Raw genomic sequence first — 23,260 nt, forward strand, 5'->3', positions numbered from 1 at the left:
TCCTCTCCCCCTCCCTTCAGGCTCGCATCTCCTCCTGCCTCCAGGACGTCTCCATCTGGATGTCGGCCCGCCACCTAAAACTCAACATGAGCAAGACTGAGCTCCTCATCTTCCCTCCCAAACCCGGTCCTCTCCCAGACTTCTCTATCACCGTCCTTCCTTCCCGTCTCTCAGTCCCGCAATCTCGGTGTCATCCTTGACTCGTCTCTCTCGTTCACCCCACGCATCCTATCCGTTACCGAGACCTGCCGGTTTCACCTTTACAATATCGCCAAGATCCGCCCTTTCCTCTCCACCCAAATGGCTACCTTACTGCTACGGGCTCTCGTTATATCCCGGCTAGACTACCGTGTCAGCCTTCTCTCTGATCTCCCTTCCTCTCTCTCGCCCCGCTCCGGTCTATTTTTCACTCCGCTGCCCGGCTCATCTTCCTGCAGAAACGATCTGGGCATGAAACTCCCCTTCTTAAACACCTCCAGTGGTTGCCTATCAACCTCCGCTCCAAACAAAAACTCCTCACTCTAGGCTTCGAGGCTCTACATCACCTTGCCCCTTTCTACCTCTCCTCCCTTCTCTCTTTCTACCGCCCACCCGCACGCTCCACTCCTCCGCCGCCCACCTCCTCGCCGTCCCTTGGTCTCGCCTATCCCGCCGTCGACCCCTGGGCCACGTCCTCCCGCGGTCCTGGAACGCCCTCCCTCCTCACCTCCGCCAAACTGATTCTCTTCTCCTCTTCAAAACCCTACTTAAAACTCACCTCCTCCAAGAGGCCTTCCCAGACTGAGCTCCTCTTCTCCCTCTACTCCCTCTACCACCCCCCCTTCACCTCTCCGCAGCTAAACCCTCTTTTCCCCCTGTCCTTCCCATCCCCACAGCACTGTACTCGTCTGCTCAACTGTATATATTTCCATTACCCTATTTATTTTGTTAATGAATTGTACATTGCCTTGATTCTATTTAGTGCCATTGTTTTTACGAGATGTTCTTCCCCTTGACTCTATTTATTGCCATTGTTCTTGTCTGTCCGTCTCCCCCGATTAGACCGTAAGCCCGTCAAACGGCAGGGACTCTCTCTATCTGTTGCCGACTTGTTCATTCCAAGCGCTTAGTACAGTGCTCTGCACATAGTAAGCGCTCAATAAATACTATTGAATAAACAGACACGTTTCCTGCCCAGCCCACAATGAGTTTCCAGTCTACTGTGTGCAGAGCACTGTACTGAGCACTGGGAAGAGCACAATAGAGTTGGTTGCCATGATCCCTGCCCTGGGCAGTCAGAGGGTTGGTGTTTGGTCCTTCTGAGAAAGAGGGATACTCAGGTCACCACTGGGATGTTCAGAATCACCCTGCTCTCCCCTGGGGGGCCAATGTGCCACAGCCCAGGTGCCCTAAGGAGCCTGCCCCACTCAGCCCCATCCCAGGGCAAAGAGCAGCCTCCCACCCCCAACATCACCACCCCCGATATATTATTTCCCAGCACTTAGTACAATGCTCTGCACACAGTAGACTTAACTCTTTGAGGGCAGGGATCATGTCTATTAAATCTATTGTCCTCTCCCAAACACTCAGAACAGTGCTTTGCACACAGTAAGTGCTCAATAAATATGATTGATCAATTGGATGCTCAGTACAGCACTCAGCACACAGCAACTGTAAGTTCCTTGAGGGCAGGGAATGTACCTACTAATTACTGGACTCTCCCTAGAGCTCAGCACAGTGCTCTGCACATAGTAAGACTGTAAGATCCTTGAGGGCAGAGATCATGCCTGTTGACTCTATTGTCCTTTCCCAAGTGCTCAGTACATTGCTCTGCATGGAGTAAATGCTCAATAAATACCACTGACCAATTGACGGTATACTTGCAGTCCCCAGAGCCCCCCCACCCCCAGGCCGCCTGCCGCCCCCCCGCCCGTCCACCTGCCTGTCTGCCCACCTCAGCGTAGGAGAAGTCAAAGCTAGTGACAGAGAACATGACCTCGCCAGCAGTGATGAGCACGTATTGCGGCACCTGCCACAGGATGGACAAGTGGTTGGGGGGTATGGTGTTGATTTTCCAGACCCGAAGGATGCTTCTGGAACCCTGTGGGGGAACAAATGCAGACATCCATCTGTCCAGCTATAATAATAATAATAGTAATGATGGTATTTGTTAAGCACTTACTATGTGCCAAGCACTGTTTTAAGTGCTGTAGGGAGGATACAAGGTAATCAGGTTGTCCCATGTGGGGCCATGTGTGTCCAGGTGGAGCCGGGATTACTCCATGACCTCTGACTCCCAAGCCCGTGCTCTTTCCACTGAACCACACTGCTTCTCTATCCATCCATCCCAGCTCTGCCACTTGTCAGCTGTGTGACGGTGGGCAAGTCACTTAACTTCTCTATACCTCAGTTCCCTCATCTGTCAAATGGAGATTAAGACTATGAGCCTCACATGGGACAACCGGATTAACCTGTATCTACCCCAGTGCTTAGAACAGTGCTCTGCACATAGTAAGAACTTAACAAATACCAACATTATTATTATTATCCATCCATCCATTCACCCATTCTAGCCACCAATGGCATTTACTGAAAACTTACTGTGTCCAGAGCACTGTACTGAGTGCTTATTATTATTACTATATTTGTTTAGCACTTATTATATGTCAGGCACTCTACTAAGCACTGAGGTGGATACAAGCAAATCAGGTTGAACACAGTCCCTGTTCCACACGGGGCTCACAGTCTCAATCCCCATTTTACAGAGAAGGTAACAGTCCAGTACAACAGAGACAATCCCTGCTCTCAAGGAGTTTTGAGAGGACACACAGAGCTTCAGACAGTCCCCCTCTAGACTGTAAGCTCACTGTGGGCAGGGAATGTGTGTTTATTGTTACATTATACTCTCCCAAGCATTTAGTACAGTGCTGTGCACACAGTAAGCATTCAATAAATATAGTTGAATGAATGAATGAATAAGAGGTTGGGCAGCCCCAGACACTGCTTCACCTTTCACTCTTCTGGAGGCCACCCGAGGACAAGGCTCCACTGCCCCTTTCCCTGAGAGCACGGGAGGGGTGGAGAGACAAGGAGGACAATATAGTCTATTATAAATAAATAGTATATATATATACACACACACACACACAAAGGTGCTAGGGTGGGGAGGGAGAGCAAAGAGAGCGAGTCGAGGTGATGCGGAAGGGAGGTGCGGCTGAGGAAAAGGGGGCTAAATCTGGGAAGGCCTCTTGGAGGAGGTGCACCTTCAGTAGGGCTTTGATGAGGGGGGAGAGTGATTGGTGGATTTTAGGAGGGAGGACGTTCCAGGCCAGAGGTAGGACTTGAGCCAGGGGCCGAAGGTGAGACAGGTGAGATTGAGGCACAGTGAGGAGGTTAGCGCCAGAGAAGATGAGTGTGTAGGCTGGGATGTAGAAGGAGAGAAGAGAGGTGAGGTAAAAAGGGGCAAGGTGATTGACAGCTTTGAGGCCAATAGTGAGGAGTTTCTGTTCGATACGGAGGTTGATAGGCAACCACTGGGGATTTTTGGGGAGGGGGTTGACATGTCCTGAACATTTCTGTAGAAACATAATCCAGGCAGCAGAGTGAAGTATGGACTGAAGTGGAGAGAGGCAGGAGGTTGGGAGGTCAGAAAGGAGGCTGATGCAGTAATCCAGTCACGGTAGGATGAGTGACTGTACTAACTTGGTAGTGGTTTGGATGAAGAGGAAAGGGTGGATCTCAGCGATGTTGTGAAGGTGAGACTGGCAAGATTTGGTGATGGATTGTATATGTGGGGTGAATAAGAGAGTAGAGTCAAGGATGACTCCAATGTTACAGGCTTCTGAGAAGGAAAGGATGGTTGTGCCATTCATGGTGACCGGAAAGTTCGGAAGAAGACAGGGTTTGGGAGGCAAGATAAGGAGCTCTATCTTGGACATATCGAGTTTTTGGTGGTGGAAGGACATCCAAGTAGAGATGTCCAAAAGGCAGGAGGAGATGCGAGGGAGGGAGAGAGAACAGGGAGGAGATGTAGATTTGGGTGTCATATGCACAGAGATGATAGTTGAAGTCTTGGGAGCAAATGATTTCTCCCAGGGAGTGAGTGTAGATGGAGAATAGAATGAATCTTGAGGGACTCCTACAGTTAGGGGGTCGGAGGGGGAGGAGGAGCCTGAAAAGGAGACTGAGAATGAGCGGCCAGAGAGTTAAGAGGAGAACCAGGAGAGGACGAAGTCAGTGAAGACTAGGTTAGATAACATATTGAGGAGAAGGGAATGGTCCACAGTGTCAAAGGCAGCTGAGAGGTCAAAGGTTATTGGTGATCTTTGGGGGGGGTGTTCAGTGGAGTGGAGGGGTCAGAAGCCAGATTGGAGGGGGTCCAGGAGAGAGTTTGAGGAGACTAATTTGAGGCAGACTGTAGACTCGCTCAAGGAGTTTGGAAAAGAAGGGTAGGAGGGAAATGGGGTGATAACTGGAGTGGGCTGAGGGGTCAAGGGAGGGTTTTTTGGGGTGGAGGGAGACATGGGCATGTTTGAAGGCAGTGGGGAAGAAGCCACTGGAGAGTGAGCAGTTGAAGATGGTAGTTAAGGAAGAAGGAGGGAAGGGGCAAGAGTTTTTATAAGGTGAAAAAGAATGGGGTCCAATGTGCAAGTGGAGGGGGTGACACTTGAGAAGAGGCAGGAGATCTCCTCCGAAGATATTGCTGGGAAGTATGGGAAAGTTGAAAAGAGGACTGAGAGGAAAGGGGACAGAGGAGGGGGCGGGGTGATTTGGGGGAGCTCAGACCTGATGGTGTGACAGTGGATGGGGGGAAAGAGGGAGGTATCAGGGACATAGGGAGAAGACTGGTGGTAGAAGTCAGGGAGACAGAGGGAGGTGTTGGGAGGAACACATGAGGATGATGGCCAGTAAGGGGAGAGAGGGAGGTGGTGGAAGTGCTGGGGCATGATGGGCAGCGGGGAGAAAAGGGGACTGAGGGAGGTGTCAGGAGTACAGGGGAAGAGGGTGGCCAGGGAGTGAGAAGACAGGCAGGAAGGAGTCTTTGTTAAACAGCTAGACCAGGCCAGGTGGTTTTCCCTATTCTCTGGGAGTTATAATAATAATGATAATGGTATTTGTTAAGTGTTTAATATGTGCCAGGCTCTGTATTAACCGCTGGGGTGGATTCAGGTCAAATACATTAGAAACAGTCTCTTTCCCTTGTGGGGCTCATAGCCTCAATCCCCATTTTATAGATGAGGTAACTGAGGCCCAGAGAAGTGAATGGACTTGCCCAAGGTTACACAGAAGACAAGAGGCAGAGACAGGATTAGATTGTGTGACCTTCTGACTAAGGGTCTCATCTGTGGGTGGAGGGAGACCAGCACGGGGGGTAACCATCTCTGGCTCTGTGATCACACTATTTCTCGGGATTCCTTTCCCCAGTCCCAACATGGTGATCTTTGAGGACTGGGCCCCAGTACCACACTGCTCTTCTCAAACCTCAACTCTTCCACTCCCAAATCCCAGTCCGCCTGGTCTCCACTTGGGCAGACCCAGAGTGCTGCCACGAGGGCACATTGAGTCCTTCTGCTCGTGGACACAGCCCGCTTCTGGTTTTCCAAGCAATACTCTAATGGCTTGTCCTGTGGACCTGCATGTCCCCCCAGTGATGGGGTTCAAGCCAGATGGGGGGGCTTGGAGGGCAGGCAGAGACATGCTGGTCCCAGCCACAGCTGCCTCCTGACCTGAACCAAACATTTAGGACATTCAAACATTCGGTTTGAGGTGTTGGTGGGACATCCAAGTAGGGATGTCCTCAAAACAGGAGGAAACTACAGAGAAAGAAAGAGGTCAGGGCTGGAATGGTAGATTTGGGAATCAGCCTTGTAGAGATGGTATTTGAAGTCCTGAGTGCAAATGTATTCTCCAAATAAATGGGTCTAGATGGAGAATAGAAGGGGACCCAGAACTGAGTCTTGAGGGGCACTCATAGTTAGGGGGTGGGAGGCAGAGGAGGAGCCCGTGAAAGAGAGTGAGAATGAGTGCCCAGAGAGATAGGAAAAGAACCAGGAAAGAACAGTGTCAGTGAAATCGGGGTAGGATAATTTTTCCAAGAGAAGGGGTTGGTTGACAGTTTCGAAGGCAGCTGAGAGGTTGAGGAAGATTAAGATGGAGTAGAGACCATTGGATTTGACAAGAAGAAGGTCCTTGGTGATCTTAGAGATGGCAGCTTCTACGGAGGAGGCAGAAGCCAGATTGGAGGGGATCTGGGAGAGAATTGGAGGAGAATAAGGCTACTCTAGACCGTAAGCTCATTGTGGGCAGGAAATGTGACTGTTTATTGTTGTATTGTACTCTCCCAAGCACTTAGGACAGTGCTCTGCACACAGTAAGCGCTCAATAAATACAATTGAATGAATGAATGAAGTGGAGGCAGTGGGTGTAGACAACTCACTCAAGGAGTTTGGAGAGAAAAGGTAGGAGGCAAATGGGGCAATAACTAGAGGGAGCTGTGGGGTCAAAGAAGAGGTTTTTTAGGTTAAGGGAGACGGTACATGTTTGAAAACAGTGGGAAAGAAGACTTTGGAGAGTGAAGAGTTGAAATGGCTGTCAGGGAGGGAAGAAGGGAGAGGCCAAATGTTTTGATAAGGTAAACAAGGGTGGAATGGGAGTTGCAGGTGGAGGGGAAGGTTTTGAGAGAAGGCAGGAGATCTCTTGAGATACTCCTGGGAAAGATGGGAGAGTCGAAGGAAGAGTAGGAGGAGGGAGGGAATGTAGAGAAGCAACGGATATTTTAGGGAGATCATGCTTGATAGTTTCAATTTTATCAATAAAGTATGTGACCAGATTATTAGGGGCACGTGATGGGGAGAGCAGAAGCACAGGGGGTCGAGGAGGTAGTTAAATTCTGAAACACCAGGCAGGGGCAGTGGGTTTGGAAGTAGATAAGGATGAAGAAATAATGTAGCCACATGGAGGAGAAGTCAGAGTTAAAGCAGGTAAGGATGTCTTTAAGATGGCTGAGGTCAGCCTGATATCAGAAATTCCGCCAGCAGCACTCCACGGCTTGTTCATTCATTCATTCATTCATTCATTGTTTCTTTCTTTCATTATTTATTCATTCAGTTCAATCATATTGAGAACTCACTGTTCATTCAATCATATTTATCGAGCATTTACTGTGTGCAGAGCATTGTACTAAGCTCTTGGGAGAGTACAACAGTAAACAGGCACTTTCCCTGTCCACAACAAGCATACAGTCTAGAAGAGGGGAGACAAATAAATAAATTATAGATACATATATAAGTGCTGTGGGCCTGGGATAGGGCAAGCCAGAGTGATGCAGAAGAGAGTAGGAGAAGAGGAAACGGGGGACTTAGTCTGGAAAGGCCTCTTAGAGATGTATTGTCAATAAGGCTTTGAAATGGGGGAGAGTAAATCTGTTGGATTTGAGGAGGGAGAGCGTTCCAGCCCAGAGGCAGAACATGATCTAGGGGTCAGTGGTGAGAAAGGAGAGATTGAGGCACAGTGAGAAGGTTAGCACTAGAGGAGCAAAGTGAGCAGGCTGGCTTGTAGGAGAGTAGTGAGGTGAAGTAGGAGGGGGAAAGGCGGTGGAGGGCTTTAGAGCCAATGGTGAGGAGTTTTTGTTTGATGCAGAGGTGGATGGGCAACCACTGGAGTTTTCCGAGGAGTGGGAAGACACGTCCTGAACGTTTTAGTAGATCCGGGCAGCTGAGTGACATATGGACTAGAGTGGGGAGAGACAGGAGGCTGGGAGGTGAGCAAGGAGGTTGATGCAGTAATCCAGGAAGGATAGGGATGCGTGATTGCATTGACATGGTAGCAGTTTGGATGAAGAGGAAAGGGCGAATTTTAGTGATGTTTTGAAGTGGGACCAACAGGATTTAATGATGGATTGAATGAGAGAGAGGAGTCAAGGATAACGCCAAGGTTACAGGCTTGTGAGACAGGAAGGATGGTGGTGCCACCTATTGTGATGGGAAAGTGAGGGGGAGGACAAGGTTTGGGAAAGAAGATAAGGGGTTCTGTTTTGGGCATGTTAAGTTTGAGGTGATGGGAGGACATCCAAGTAGAAATGTCTTGAAGGCAGGAGGAACTGCGAGACTGCAGAGATGGTGAGAGATTAGGGCTGGAGATGGAGATTTGGGTATCATCCACATGGAGGTGGTAGTTGAAAACTTGGGAGCGAACTGTGCAGAGCATAGTACTAAAGCTCTTGGGAAAGTACAATGCAACAATAAACAGGTAAATTCTCTGCCCACAATGAGCTTACAGTCTAGAGTGGGAGACAGACATTAATAGAAATAAATAAATCACAGATATGCTGGGATGGGGACGAATAAAGGGAGCAAGTTTGGGTGATGAAGAAGGGAGTACAAGAAGAGGAAAGGAGGGCTTAGTCAGAGAAGGCCTCTTGGAAGAGAAGTGTCTTCAATAAAGCCTTGAAGGTGTGGGGGGATGGAATTAATTATATGTTGGCTACGAAGAGCGAGAGCATTCCAGGCCAGAGGCAGGATGTGGGCGAGAGGTCAGCAGTGAGTTAGATGAGAACGTGGTACAGTGAGAAGGTTAACACTAGAGGAGTGAAGTTTGTGGGCTGGGATGTAGTAGGAGAGTAGAGAGGTGAGCAGGCTTTTGCACAGGGTGAAGGAAGCGGACTGTAGAGGTGATCCAGGGCCGTGGGCTATTGGTACGAGATCGATGGAGACCCGCTGGTCTCCATATTTGAGGAGTGTGATTTAGTGGATAGATCATGGACCTGGGAGAAAGAAGGACCAGGGTTCTAATCCTGGCTTCCTCACATGTCTGTTGTGTGACCTAGGTCAAGCCTCTTAACTTCTCTGTGCCTCAGTTACCTCATCTGTTCAATGGGGATGAGTGTGTGTCCCATCAGTGTGACTCAGTGGAAAGAGCCCGGCTTGAGAGTCAGAGGTCATAGGTTCAAATCCGGGCTCTGCCACTTGTCAGCTGTGTGACTGTAGGCAACTCACTTCATTTCTCTGTGCCTCAGTTACCTCACCTGTAAAATGGGGATTAACTGTGAGCCTCATGTGGGACAACCTGATTACCCTGTATCTACCCCAGCGCTTAGAACAGTGCTCTGCACATAGTAAGCATTTAACAAAATTATGTGGGACAGGCACTGCGTCCAAACTGATTAACTTGTATCTCCCCCAGTGCTTAGAACAGTGCTTGGCATATAGTAAGCACTTAACAAGTACTATTATTATTATCATTATATGGAGCATAATGACTTGAGAAAATAGGGTGGGGTCAAAAGAACAGAGGTCTCTCTGGGAGAACAGGACAGATTTGCAGACAGGGGATGTGTGCAATAGAAGGCAGGTGAGGAGGCTGTGGTCAGATAGAGGGATTTCAGAGTTGGTGAGGGTATTCATTCATTCAATAGCATTTATTGAGCACCTACTCTGTGCAAGGCACTGTACTAAGTAGTAAGGATAGAGATTGTACAGTGACTAGAGGTGGTGAGATCGAGTGTGTGTCCAACTTGGTGACTGAGGTGGGGTGGAACAGAAGGTGAGTGGAGTTGAGGAGTGAGAGGAAGTGGGAAGTGGAAGGGTCGTCAGGAACTTACACATGGATGTTGAAGACCCCCAGGATCAGTGTAGGGATGGAGAAAGAGAGAAGGAATGGGAGGAAGGGGAAATGGTTCAGAAAGTTAGAAGTGGGGCCCTGGGCCATGGTAGTTGATCATGACTCATAACTGGAGTGGGTGGTTGAGGCAGATGATGTGGGCTTCAAAGAAAGGGAAAGAGAGGGTTGGGGCTGGGGAGGAATTGGGGAGTGAGAAGGAAGCCCACTCCCCCCCCCCCTTCCCAATGAGTCTGGGGGAGTGGGAGAAGATGAGACTGCCTCTAGAGAGAGTGGCAGGAGAGACCATGTCATCTAGGGAGAGCCAGGTTTCAGTGATGGCGAGGAGGAACAGAGATTGGATCAGGAACAAATTAAGGATGAAGGGAAGCTTCCCCAGAATGGAGCAGGGTGCTAAACTGAGGCTGTAGTGGGGAGCACTGGGGGAGGGGATGGCACAAGGGGTGGGCTGGGGCTTGATGGAGGGAGATGGGGGTGTTGTTGGGAGGGAAGGACTGATTAGAGGGGGCCTTGGTGGGGCCAAAGAAGTTTACAGTTATAGGAGAGGTGGTCAGCAGCTTATGCAGGTGGTTCCGCTGACCATCCTCTGAGGTGCTTGAGGTGATTAAAGGCCCCTGGGGTCCTGGGAGCCAAAGTTCAGGAGTAAACAGGCAGCTGCTGGCACACACAAAGACGGGGCCTCTGTCAGCAGGGCAGGAGGTTCAGCAGCCACCTCTGCTCCGTGTTCCCCACTGGTGGCTCCAGCCGGGCTGCAGGCAGGGTGGGAGTCAGGAGTGGGGAGCAGGGAGCTGGAGGAATGGAAGCTTCTTGGCAGCAGTGGGTCGAGAGCGGGTTCTCCGGATCCTGGAGGGCAGTTGAGCGGGAAGGTGGGCGGCACTGGTTCTGCTGTTTGTGGTCCCCATTTTGGGAGCAGCTGATCAACATTCCAGCTGAGTTATCTTTATCTGAAGAGAGGTATATAAAGGCTGCTGGTGATATTGATAAATATCTGTGGGTGTGTGTTCTTGCATCTGTATTTTGTTGGAGGACCGAGAATAATAGGATTTTCTTTTTTCTGGTATTTGTTCAGCATTTACTACATGCCCAGCATTGCACTAAGCACTGGGGTAAATATAAACTAGTCAGGTTGGACCCATGGTTTTAATTCCCATTTTACAGATGAAGTGAAACAGCTTGCGCAAGGTCACCCAGCAGAGAAGTGGCAGAGCCGGGATTAGAACCCAGCTTGTCTGAATCCTAGGCCTGGGCTCTATCCTCCAGCCTGCACTGCTTCTCTTTGATAATTCACATAATATCAGAGACAAAGAGATGATGGGGCAGGAGCAGTAGTTTGGGCCCAATGAAAAGGGGCAGAAGAAGGACAGGGGTCCTATATGATGGCTCCCACAGTTTTCCTGGCCTGATCTAGATCTTCCTTCTCAGAGCCCGGATCCAAAACACTGGTTCCATACTTGGATGTGGCTTCCTCTTGCCTGTTTTTTGGATTAGCAGCCTTTTTCTTTCTTCCTGCTTTTCTTTTTTTCTTTTCTTCTTTCAGATGTTGATCTTGTTCTGCTCCTTGGCCTTTCAACCTTCACTGCTTCCCTGATGGCAGCCTGGTCGGGGCCAGTCAGGGGTATCCTGATCCTTTCCAGGGCCGTGGCGGGAGCAGGGAGGGAGTGATGGCTGTGTGCTCAGATCATTGTCATTATTATCTTTGTCATTAGAGAAGAAGTGTGGCCTAGTGGAAAGAATATGGGCCTGCGAGTCAGAGGACCTGGGTACTAAACCCACCTCTGCTACCTGTCTGCAGTGGGACCTTGGTCGTCACATTACTTCTCTGGGTTTCAGTTACCTCATCTGTAAAATGGGGATTAAATCCAAATGCCTCCTACTTAGATGATGAGCTCCACGTGGGACAGGGAATAAATCCAATCTGATTAACCTGTAGCAACTCCAGTGCTTAGAACAGTGCTTGGCACATAATAAGCACTTAAGTATGATAATTATCATTATTAGTTGCAGTGGGATAGTTAGGGTGTGGAGAGTTTGGAGGGAGGACAAGGAAGTCCGTTTTGAACTTGGTTATGTCGGGGTGAGGTGTCCTGGAGGCAGGGGGAGGTGGGCAGTCCACTGTCCTCCTAGATTGGCTACTGAAGACTGTCGATTGGATGCTCCCAGGACCACAATTGCCACCCAGCGGTCACATGATCCTGGTTTCCCGGCTGACTCAGGAGAAGTGTAAGCGTTCAGTTTTCAAAGGCCTCCCCAACGCCTTAGATACCATCAGTTCATCTGAGCTCTGGAAATTACTTAGCAAAGTCCCACGAGGTTCTGAGGCAGCTTCAGGGTGGCACAGCTGGCTGGGCAGGGGCCAAGGGCGCCCTGCCTGTTCCGTTCCCTTTTGCTGACATGGATTGTGGAGCAGGGATGTGGTGCAGAGACATGGTGCGGGCCTGGGCCTGTCCCAGTGTTCTCCAGCTGGGGATGCCACATGAGAGCTGGGGGAAGGGGTGATAATGCGCTTCCTTCCACTCTGCTGGGAAATTCTTCCAACTCTACAGACTCTGAGCATCATCCCCAGTCCTGGAAGTGGCCGCTCAAGAATGTTTGAATGTGGCTGGCTGCAGCCAGGAGGACTATAGCCCTGAATACATGCAAATGATGGTAAACTGCTTTTTTCACCCAATCTGCGGGCTCCAGGGGATGACACTAAGACTAAAAACAATGACGGACTGGATCTATCAGCACCGGGGCAGACAAACACATGACCTAAAATCTACATCGGCAACTCAGCCCAGAACTGTGAGAGTTCTGCTTCCTAGGCTGCACACTGACAGACAACATAATGATGTACCTGGAACTTGAAAGCTGAATCAAGAAGACCTCTGTGCCTCAGTTTCCTCAACTCTAAAATGGGGATTAAACACCTGTTCTCTCTCCTACTTAGACTGTGAACCCCATGTGTGATAGGAATTATGTCTGAACTGATTGATTTGTATCTACTCCAGGGCATAGGACACTGGTTGGTGCATAGAAGGGCTTACCAAACATCATAATATATAAAAAAATGTATCCATATAAGGTTGGAACATCACTGGGGAGACTGTCAGACAAGATGAAGTGGCAGCAGGGTTTGAGGCCCCCAAGCTAGACTTAAGATCCCTCGAGCTGCCCACCCTTCTCTACAACTCTGAGACCCGGCCCCACACAGATGCCAACGTCCAGCTTTTCGGTCACTTCCATCAGTGTCTCCGGTGGAGCCAGGCTCAGTATCAGATGACAAGGTGAGATCACGGATGGCCAAGAGGGGGAACGTCGTCAGTCTCCCCGTGTCAAAGTTGCACTTACCTCAACACGACTAGAGCGGGCGGGACGTGGGAGGAGAACAAGGACCAGCGGGAGACCCCAACAGCTGCTGGATGGGGAGCGGAGATTGGGAAATTGAAAACTTGATGGGGGCAGAGGAAGCATTATAAGGATGCAGTAAAAGCAAGCATCAGGTAAGGCTGTGACACAGCTGAAAACTGGGAGACAATAGCTGGGGACAGACTTGCATGGAGCACTGCCCTCAAGAAAGGAGCAGTTCTTTTTGAGCAAAAGCTTCGCAAGAAATGAGAGGCAAAAAGGCAAAACAGAAAGCAGTGCCAGGTGCTGCAAACATTAAACATAACAACACAGCAAGGGACATACTTTTTTGTGCACTATGTAATAACAGTGATTACAATCATAACAGTTGTGGTACTTGTTAAGCACTCTTTCTGTGCAAAGCCCTGCATTAAACGCTGGGGTAAATACAATACAATCTGATCAGACACGGTCCCTGACCCTCACAGGGCTCACACTTGAAAGGGGAGGGAAAGAGAATGAGTATTTAATCCCCATTTTACAGATGAGGAAACTGAGGGCCAAGCTATGTGAATCCTGCCTCTACCTCTACAGCCATACATGCATTCGTGATTAACCTCCACTGGCCATCCTGGCCCCTCATTCCAGACAGTACATCTGTCCTGTCCGACACCACCTCACCTTACGTTTCATAGGCTAGCAGTTGTGGAGCAGGTTTTTCCTGGAACGAAGCCTCTCCTCTCCGACCTTCCCCAGCTATGCCACTCAGGGACTGGGAAGCTCACTGCCCAATGGCTGCCCCGGGGTGTGTATATGTATGTGTAGCTGGCCAGACCTACACCGAGGACACTGTGTTCCTGTGGGCAGGGGGCACATTAACCACAACAACACAGCAAGAGATAATACTCAGCTCAACGACACAACAGGGTATGGCCTTTTTGTGAGGCCAAAGTGGCTGTGCCTGTGGGCCTGTATTGGCCTTGTCAACCACACAGGCTCATGGAGGAATTTCTCTGTCAATGGCCTGTCCTTCCCATACCAAAAACAGCTGGGTGTATGTTTGTGTGTGTGTTCTTTGTGTGTAGCCTATCCAGCCCGCACCATGTGTCGTGTTGCTGTGAGGGTGGCTGTGGTTATGGCAGGAGGGGAGAAGCATGGTGGGGAGGGGAGCAGCATGGAGAGAGGCACTGTGAGGAGGGTTGCGGAGGGGCGCGGTGCAGCAGGGAGTGGAGGGGTACGACAGGGGAGCGGGGAGGGGAGTGGTGGGGAGGGAAGGGAAGGGGTGGGGGTGCAGCAGGGAAGGTAGGGGCTACTGCTCACCCACAGAATGAACACAGTGTAGACGGCGCCAAAGTCGAGCAGGCCCAAGTCCATCGTGCAAGCCCCAACCCAAGTCTTGCACCTCACCTGCTTGTACCTAGACAACAGGGATGGGAAGAGGGGGCCGGGGGGGCGAGAGGGGGAGGTGGAGAGAAAAGGCAGTCCCTTACTCGGGCCCTTCCTCCTTTCTCTCAGGCTCACCATCCCTGCCCTCCTCAAACTACTCTAATTTCAGCAATCGACCCATCAGTTGTGTTTTCCAAGCATCGGTGCTGTCCTGAGCGCTTGGGAGAGGACAAAAGAACTAGTACACATGTTCACTGCCCTCAAGGGACTTCTGGTCTTGTGTATGCAGAGTGCCATCCTGAGTACTGGGGAAAGTAAATGTGTAAATATTCTCCTTTGCTACTATTCCCCTATTCATAAATTATTTTAATGTCTATCTCCCCCGGTACACTGTAAGCTCCCTGCCAGCAGGGAACATGTCTACCAACTCTGTTGTACTGAACTCTCCCAAGCGCTTAGTCCAATGTTCTGCCCAGAGTTAAGTGCTCAATAAATGTCATTGTTTGACTGATGGATGGAGCTTACCACAGACATGATCTTTGACCTCGGGGAGATTACAGACTAGCAGGGAGACAGTCTCTAAAGACACACAGTAAACACTTAACGAATACCATAAAAAAAAAGTAATTTACAGACAGAGGGAAGAAGTGTTTGGAAAGCTGAATAAGTGAAAAAGCAAGTCAATAGTACAGTGTGTTTGTTAATGATAGGATTTATTAAGCAGTTTATGCCAGCACTGCAGCGAGGCCTAGTGGGAAGAGCCCAGGTCTGGGAGTCAGAGGACCTGGGTTCTCACCCTGGCTCTGCAAGTCACTTCACTTCTCTGACTCTCAGTTTCCTCATCTGTAAAATAGGAGTCAAATCCTCTGCCTCTTTAAGCTGTGAGCTCCCGTGGGCCACAGAGTGGGTCCAACCTGCTTTTTTTCCTATCTATTCCAGCACTTGATGCAATGCTTGGCACCTGTTTTTTTACGGTATTTTTTTAGCACTTATTATGTGCCAGACACTATACTAAGCGCTGGGGAAGATACCAGCTCATCAGGTTGGACACAGGCCCTGTCCCACATGGGGTTCACAGTCTAAATCCTCATTTTACAGATGAGGGAACTGAGGCCCAGAGAAGTTAATTGATTTGCCCAAGGTCACCCAGAAGATGTGGCACAGTTAAACATAATAAGCCTTTAACCAATAATATAATAATAACAATTATTAATGCTAATAAACCCTGGGGTAGAGACAAGATAATCATATCAGACACAGTCCCTGACACACCCAGGGTTTAAGAGACAGGGAGAGCAGGAATATCTCCCCTACATTATCCAGTTGCCTCTCAATCGATCAATCAATCAGTTGTATTTATTGAGCACTTATGGCATGCAGAGCACTGTACTAAGTGGTTGGGAGAGGACAATACAACAGTGTTGGCAAATGCGTTCACTGCTCAGGATGTACAACCTTCCAGCATCGCCACTCTTGCCTCTCCCCTGGCGCCCTCCTTCCCACGACTTGAGCTGCCGTCTGTCTCTGTGTGGACAACCTCCACGTCTCCCTCTCCAGTTCTACCTCATCTCCCTTCTCTCCTCTACATCTCAGCCCGCACATTCCATTCCTTTGATGCTAATCTTCTCACTGCACCTAGTTCTCGCCTGTTTCATTCATTCATTCATTCAGTAGTATTTATTGAGCGCTTACTATGTGCAGAGCACTGTACTAAGCGCTTGGAATATACAATTCGGCAACAGATAGAGATCATCCCTGCCCAATGATGGGCTTACAGTCTAATTGGGGGAGACAGATGGACAAAAACAAGACAACATAATCACGATAAATAGAATCAAGAGGATGTACACCTCTTTAACCAAATAAATAAGGTAATAAAAATATATACAAATGAGCACAGTGCTGAGGGGAGGGGAAGGGAGAGGGGGAAGAGCAGAGGGAAAGGGGGCTTAGCTGAGGGGAAGTGAAGGGGGGAAGAGGGAGGGAGCAGAGGGCGGAGGGGGAGCAGAGGGAGCAGAGGGGAAAGGGGAAGCTCAGTCTGGGAAGGCCTCTTGGAGGAGGTGGGCTCTCAGTAGGGGTCTCACCCCTGGCCCATGTCCTACCTCTGGCCTGGAATGCCTTCCCTTCTCAAACCCACCAATCACAATTCCCCCCTTCAAAGCCCTGCTGATAGCTCACCTCCTCCAAGAGGCCTTCCCAGACTAAGCCCCCCTTTTCCTCAGCTCCCCCTCCCCTCCGCATCGCCCTGACTTGCTCTCTTTGCTCTAGCTCCCTCTCCCCACCCCACAGTACTTGTGTATATATGTACATATCTGTAATTCTATTTATTTACATTAATGCCTGTTCACTTGTTTTGATGTCTGTCTCCCCCTTCTAGACTGTACGCCTGATGTGGGCAGGGACTGTCTCTCCTTATTGCCAAATTTTACTTTCCAAGCACTTAGGAGAGTGATCTGCACACAGTAAGCACACAATAAATATGATTGAATGAAGGACCTGGGTTCTAAACCCAGCTCCGCCACTTGTCTGCTGTGTAACCTTGGACAAGTCACTTAGCATCTGTGTGCCTCAGTTCCCTCAACTGTAAAATGACAATAGAGACTGTGAGCCCAACATAGGACAGGGACTGCGTCAAACTCAATAATCTCAGATCTATCCCAGTGCTTAGAACAGTGCCTGGCACATAGAAAGCACTTACCAACTACCATAATTATTACAGGGTCTGGCAACTAGATTAGTGCATCGGCCATCTCGCCAGCCTCCCTGCCGACCTCCGTGCCTCCAGCTTCTTCCCGTCCAATCTCGACCCCGCGCTGCCTCCGCACAGATCATCTTCCCAATGTGCCGCTCTCTCCTCTATGCTTCCCCCGCCAATCTCCTTTCCTTCCTGCCACACCCACAGCCATGTCCTCATATCAACACAACAGGTGGTGTGGGGCCAGGTCAGTCAGACTGCCACACCCTCATGGCTACATGACACCCGGTGTGCACTTAATAAATACTATTACTACTATTCACCATTGGCTTCAGGGCTTTCCACTGCCCTGGCCTCTCTTTACTCCACTCTGCTCCCTTCCCCCACCTTCCCCCAACCCACCTTCCCCCAACCCCAATTCATTTCTCCCAAGCCAACTCCTTAGCTGTTCCTCATTCTCCATTCTCCTGCCTCCAAACCCCACTCATGCTGCTCTTTTGGCTTGGATCTCCCTCCTTCTTCCCATCAGAGACTCCAGCTCCCCCCACTTTCCAATCCTGCCTGAAATCCCATCTCCTCCAGGATGTCTTCCCAGATGACTCCCCCAGCTCCTTTAGCCCCATCAATCCCTCAGCCAACTGGACTGTTGAGGTACTCATCTACTCCCAAGGCACTTGGGTGTCTGCTTTATTAACTGATTTTTTACCTTTCCAGTTTTAAATATTTTGTATTCTTATCTATTGGATTAGAACGTGTCACTTGGTTAATCTGTCCTTCACAAGCACCTAGTCCAGGAGACTGCACCAAGTGAGCATAGGGCTTAGTACAATGTCTTCTCTGCACACAGGAGGCTGTCAGTAAGCAAGTTTGATTGACTGACAGACTCTTTAAGATGGTCCCTGTCCTTGGCAGGGAAGACCACCAAGGGCTCTCAGGATGGATGGGGGTAGACGAGCACTGAGCGGGGCAAGTCCCTGGGTTCTTCTGTTTTGCGAAGCACCTAATTAGCACTTCTCTCCCAAGCATCCCCTCCCCTGTAGACCCAGCCCCTGGAAGTCCCTTACTCTCCTCTCTCCATGGTCTGGTAGTCGGAGAACTTGTAGTTCTTGCCAATCCGAATAGCATCACCGCTGCCCAGAAAGATGTGGATGTCCTTCTTCAGCGTGTTCACGAACCTGGAATAGGTACTGGCTCATTCACTGCCATTTCCCTGTCCCCCCCTCCTTCTGGGGCCCCTAGGGTGACGTCTTTGAAGGGTCCCCGGGTGGAAAACCCAATCTCCTGGGCTGCTCTCAGTGGCCTTGACAACTAGAAGAAGGGGGCTGAAACTGCAGCAGGAGGAATTTAGGGTAGACAGAGAGGAGGGTTTTCTTGGAGTGGGAAACCCTGGGGAAGACAATGGGGGAAGCTGTTGGGCTCCCTTCCCGGGACCTCTCTAGGAATGGAAGATTCCCACCACCTGCTGCCTTTTCTTCCCCAGCTCCTTCCCCTGCCCCACCCTGGTTGGAGGAACAGGAAGGGATGGACCACCAGAAAAGAGGGGGGTAGACCAGACCGGCAGACGGATGGTTGGATGATGGACAGAGCAGGGGAGAACCAGGCTCGCCTTGTCCTTGGCAGTGGGACAGAGGGGCTCGGAGATGGGCCAATCTTGGACACAGATTCTGCTCCTCTCACTCTCCTGTCTCCGAGCCAGTGTCAGTACTCCCCCCTAACCCCAGCTGCCCCTCCCGGCCCCAGCTGCCCCAGCCCACCCAGGGGGAGGGTGTCAGCCAACTCTGCCCGGCCGAGGCCCCTGGCAGTCATGTTGGGACCCTGAGGCTGCGGCCCACAGGGCAGAGAGGTAGGGAGATGGGCTCCACCCCTCACCCAGAAGGGCCAGGGCCCCCCAGTCGCACCTCACAGCTGCCAGTCCATTGGCTGGTTTAGCGTTCATTTCCTCCAACTGCAGCAGAGAGAGGATCAATCAGTCCAGGGTGTTGGTTGAGTGCTTTCTCACCATCAGCTTCAAGCCTCTTCATCAGCTCTTGCCCTCCAGCCCCTACTTCTCCCTGCTCCTCTCCAGCTTCACCCCATCTTGCATACTTCCCTGCTCTCAAATCAACCTACTAACACAGACTCGTTTTCATCTCCCTCACTCCTTCCATCCCTCCTGCCTGGAACCCCCACACCTCCTTCCCATATGTAGCTAGCTGCAGCTCTCCCCATCTTCAAAGCCCTTCTGAAGTTCTGCCTCCTCCAGGAGACCTTCCCTGATTGATTTCTCATCTCTCTGATCTCTTTTCTCCCTATTCCCGTCCTGCACATCTGCCTCACCCCAGCATACCAACCACCTGTTCACTTACGCTCCTATATTTACCCTCTATTTCTCCCCTAGAGCTGTGATCATTTTAACGCCTGTCTCCCCCCTCAACCAAAAGCTCCTTGAGGTCAGGGATCATGTCTACTGTCTCCCTAGCACTCAGTTCAGTGCCCTGGACAGAGTAGGTGCTCAATGAATACTATTAATGGGTAGATGGATGGACCGACCCCTCTGTTTTCCCGCTCCTGGAGGGCCCCCAGGAGCTCTGGAGGAAGACCCCAGCCGAGGGCGCCCATTCCTCACCAGGAGGTTGGAGATGTTGGCGCCAGCTGTGTAAATGACCAGGCTGTACCACTTTCTCCTCTTGATGTCGTGGTACTTCTCGGTGGTGGCACCTTGGGACTTCAGCACGAAGCGCACACTCTGGTGCTTTCCTTCCAGATACAGCTTGTAGTAGTGAAACGATTTCTGTCCAAAGGAGACCCTTGAGCCTTGGGGACCCCCGAGCTGAGGGCCCCTATGACCCCGGAAAGTCAGAGTGGGGCTCCGGGTGGGTCTAGGCGGACCCAGTGACACTTTCACCCCCGTGCGTTTGCGTAATGCCGCCTGATTTGCTGGGCGGGTTCCTGCCCGGAACTGCACTGGGGCCGCCACGTGCTCAGAGTGGCCGGCGGTGGGTTTCCCGCCGTCTGGGCTGGGCCACAACTGTCTGCGGGACAAGTTCCTCCAAAATCCCCACTGGACCACTCCCCAGACCACCCCCTTCCTCCCGGGCCCTTCTGTCCCCCTCCAGACTCTGCCCGCCACATCCGCCTGTCCCTCTGCCCAAACCTGTAATGCCCCGATGGGCTCAGAGGTCAGAAAATCTCTCTCTCCTTGCTGCACTGTCACCTGCACCTCATTCCTCGCCAGGTTAATTATCTGCAGGTAGCTTTTGTTATAGTCCAAGGGGGTCATTTCAGTGACTTCCTGGGGAGAGAGAGGTTGTCAGCTGTTGGCTAGTCTCTGGGGAAGGGAAGACGACTCTCAGAGCCCCTGGGCCTACAACCCTGTCTTGAGGCTGTCGGAGGGGGGAAAAGGGAGGTCCATCACAGGCCCCCGGGGAGGGGGGGGACCTCCATCAGAGGCCTGGACCTGCCGTCCCAGCTTAACACCCAGCAGGAGGGTCTAACTTGAATTTGGCGCTTGGAGAGCTTTTGGCTTTAGCCTCATTTTCTCTCACTGACTCAGCTCTAGGGACCCCTTCTGAGACCCTCCCCATCCTGGGCTCGCCATCTGGCCGGCCCCCTCAGTGCCGTCTGCCTTGCCCCCCCCTTCTCCCCACAGCAATGTCCTGCCAGCGCCCCCCATCCCAAGCAACACCAGCCTTCCCTCTAGCAATGTCCAGCTGCCCCCCAGTGATGTCGGATCCCCCTCCCTCCGAGATGCCCCACCAGTTCCCCCTGGGAACATCCCACCAGTCCCGCCGCAGCAATGTCCACCACCCCCACCCAGTGACATGCTCTCTGCACATCCTGATGTCCCACCAGCCACCCACCACCGTCCATCCGGCACCCCTCACCCACGTCTGGCCACCCCCAGTGCCATACATCGGCCACCTCCCCCAGTATGTCCGGTCGCCCCCTAAGCCCTATCCTTCCCCTAGGGGCTGCCTGCTGTCTGCTGCCCTCACACCACTCACCTACTCACTCAGTTGGGGGTGGTACTCGAGTTGGCCAACTTGCGTGCCTGCTCTTCGGCACAGTCTCCAGGTTGGCCTCCCCCGCTGGACCACACCCACAAAAAAGGCAGGACCGCACTGCCCACTTCCTCTGGGCAGTCCCCAGCCCCTGCCTGAGGCCCTGCCCTTTGGGACCCGTCAGGGGGTACCTGCTCCAAACTCACGTGCATTTGGATCTCGATGACGGCTGCCACCGTGAAGGCCAGGGCTGCCAGGACCATGCCGATCACCATCTTCCTGATGGGCCTATGGAGAGGGAGAAGGAGATGATGGAGCTGGTAGGGGCTGGGGAGAGCGCAGGCAATTGCCCGCTCAGCCACCTGCCCAAAGTTAGCCCCTGGAGTGGGCGAGGAACCTCCACCTGACATTTCTCCACATGACAAGCACCATGGCCTAGTGGCAGCCTAGTGGCAAGAGCACAGGTTTAGGAGTCAGAGGATGTGGGTTCTAATCTCGGCTCCACCACTTGTCTGCTGTGTGACCTTGGGCAAGTCACTTAACTTCTCTGTGATTCAGTTACCTCATCACTAAAATGGGGATTAAGACCTTAAGCTCCATGTCGGACAACCTGATTATCTTGTATCTAACCCCAGAACTTAGAACAGTGCTTGGCACACAGTAAATGTTTAACAAATACCATAATCGTAATCATAATAATAGTCCAGTGCTCTGCACACAGTAAACACTCAATAAATACCTTTGATCGATTGATTATAAGCCTGGGCAGTGGATGGTGTGGACGGAGAAAGAGGTGGCCCACAACACTTTGACCTCTGAGAGGTGCTCACAACAACTGTGGGGGATTAAAAAAGAACCCCAGAGTGGCATGGGGTCCCCTTGTTTGCCTTTGGTGCCCCCAGGATTGCACTCAGGCCCTTTTCCATTTGGCCCCAGGGTTGGCCAGGGCCTTGGGACTCTGGAAGCTGGGGTTCTGGTCCCTTTTGGTCTTTGGGCAGCAAAGGGCACCGTACTGGAGCTCTGAGGGCCACGAGGATTGGAGGATAAACTCAGCTCTGACCTCGACTGGGACACCCGCAGGTGCCTGTGGCACCAGACGGTTTGGAGAACATTCATGACTGCCCAGATCACGGAATGGACAGTATCTGCTCAAGCTTAGAACCCCTCCCACCCCCCCAGTATTGGATGGATGCTATACCCGGGCAGGGCAGGTATAGAGACAAAGTCAGGGTGACTAATTATTAATGATAATAATAATGATAATGATTGCATTTGTTAAGCACTTACTATGTGCCAAGCACTGTTTTAAGCACTGGGGTAGATACAAGGTAAACAGGTTGTCCCACATTGGGCTCAGAGTCTTAATCCCCATTTTACAGATGATGTAACTGAGGCACAGAGAAGTAAAGTGACTTGCCCAAAGTCACACAGCTGATAAGTGGTGGAGCCAAGATTAGAACCCACACCCTCTGATTACCAAGCCCATATTCTTTCCACTAAAACAAACTGCTTCCAAAAACTGACCCTCCAGCAACAGGCCATTCCCATCACAGTAGCAGATTTGACACCCAAATCTACATCTCCTCCTCTGTTCTGTCCCCCTTCCTCCAGGCTTGTATGGCCTCCTGCCTCCAGGACGTCTCCACCAGGATGTCTGTCCGCCACCCAGAACTCAACATATCCAAGACTGAGCTCCTTATTTTCCCTCCCAAACTCTGTCCTCTCCTTGACTTCTTCGTCACTGTGGATGGCACTACCATGCTTCCTGTCTCACAAGTTCACAACCTTGGTGTCAACATTGACTCCGCTCTTTCATTCACCCCACACATCCAATCCGTCACCAAAACCTGCCGGTCTCTCACCTTCACAACATCGCCAAGATCCGCCCTTTCCTCTCCAACCAAACTGCTACCTTGCTGGTTCAAGCTCTCATAATATCCCGATTGGATTATTGCATCAGCCTCCCCTCTGATCTCCCATCCTCCTGTCTCTCCCCGCTTCAGTCTATACTTCATTCTGCTTCATTTTTTCTACAGAAACACTCTGGGCATGTCACTCCCCTCCTCGAAAACCTCCAGTGGTTGCCTATCAACCTTCACATGAAAGAAAAACTCCTCACTCTTGGCTTCAAAGCTCTTCATCCCCTTGCCCCCTCCTACCTCACCTCCCTTCTCTCCTTCTACAGACCACCCCGCACACTCCGTCCTCTGCTGCTCACCTCCTCATTGTGCCTCATTTTCGCCTGTCCCACCGTCGACCCCTGACCCACGTCCTACCA

The 23,260-nt window shown here is 51.1% G+C and overlaps 1 protein-coding gene across 1 annotated transcript in view; it reads right to left on the minus strand.

Moving 5' to 3' along the window:
• Positions 1–23,260, minus strand: part of LOC100091642 (solute carrier family 15 member 2-like) — a gene marked incomplete at its 3' end in the record, with an annotated part of 74,293 nt that overhangs the window by 14,649 nt on the left and 36,384 nt on the right. Inside the window, exons 14-20 of the mRNA XM_029072049.1 lie at positions 21,189–21,270; positions 20,136–20,273; positions 19,608–19,772; positions 18,901–18,947; positions 18,067–18,177; positions 14,242–14,338; positions 1,934–2,080 (exon numbers count right to left, since the gene is read on the minus strand). Coding sequence (XP_028927882.1) covers positions 1,934–2,080; positions 14,242–14,338; positions 18,067–18,177; positions 18,901–18,947; positions 19,608–19,772; positions 20,136–20,273; positions 21,189–21,270 — 787 coding nt within the window. The remainder of the gene's footprint in view (positions 1–1,933; positions 2,081–14,241; positions 14,339–18,066; positions 18,178–18,900; positions 18,948–19,607; positions 19,773–20,135; positions 20,274–21,188; positions 21,271–23,260) is intronic.

Source organism: Ornithorhynchus anatinus, chromosome 1 (assembly GCF_004115215.2).
Source record: "Ornithorhynchus anatinus isolate Pmale09 chromosome 1, mOrnAna1.pri.v4, whole genome shotgun sequence".
NCBI classification, from domain to species: domain Eukaryota; kingdom Metazoa; phylum Chordata; class Mammalia; order Monotremata; family Ornithorhynchidae; genus Ornithorhynchus; species Ornithorhynchus anatinus.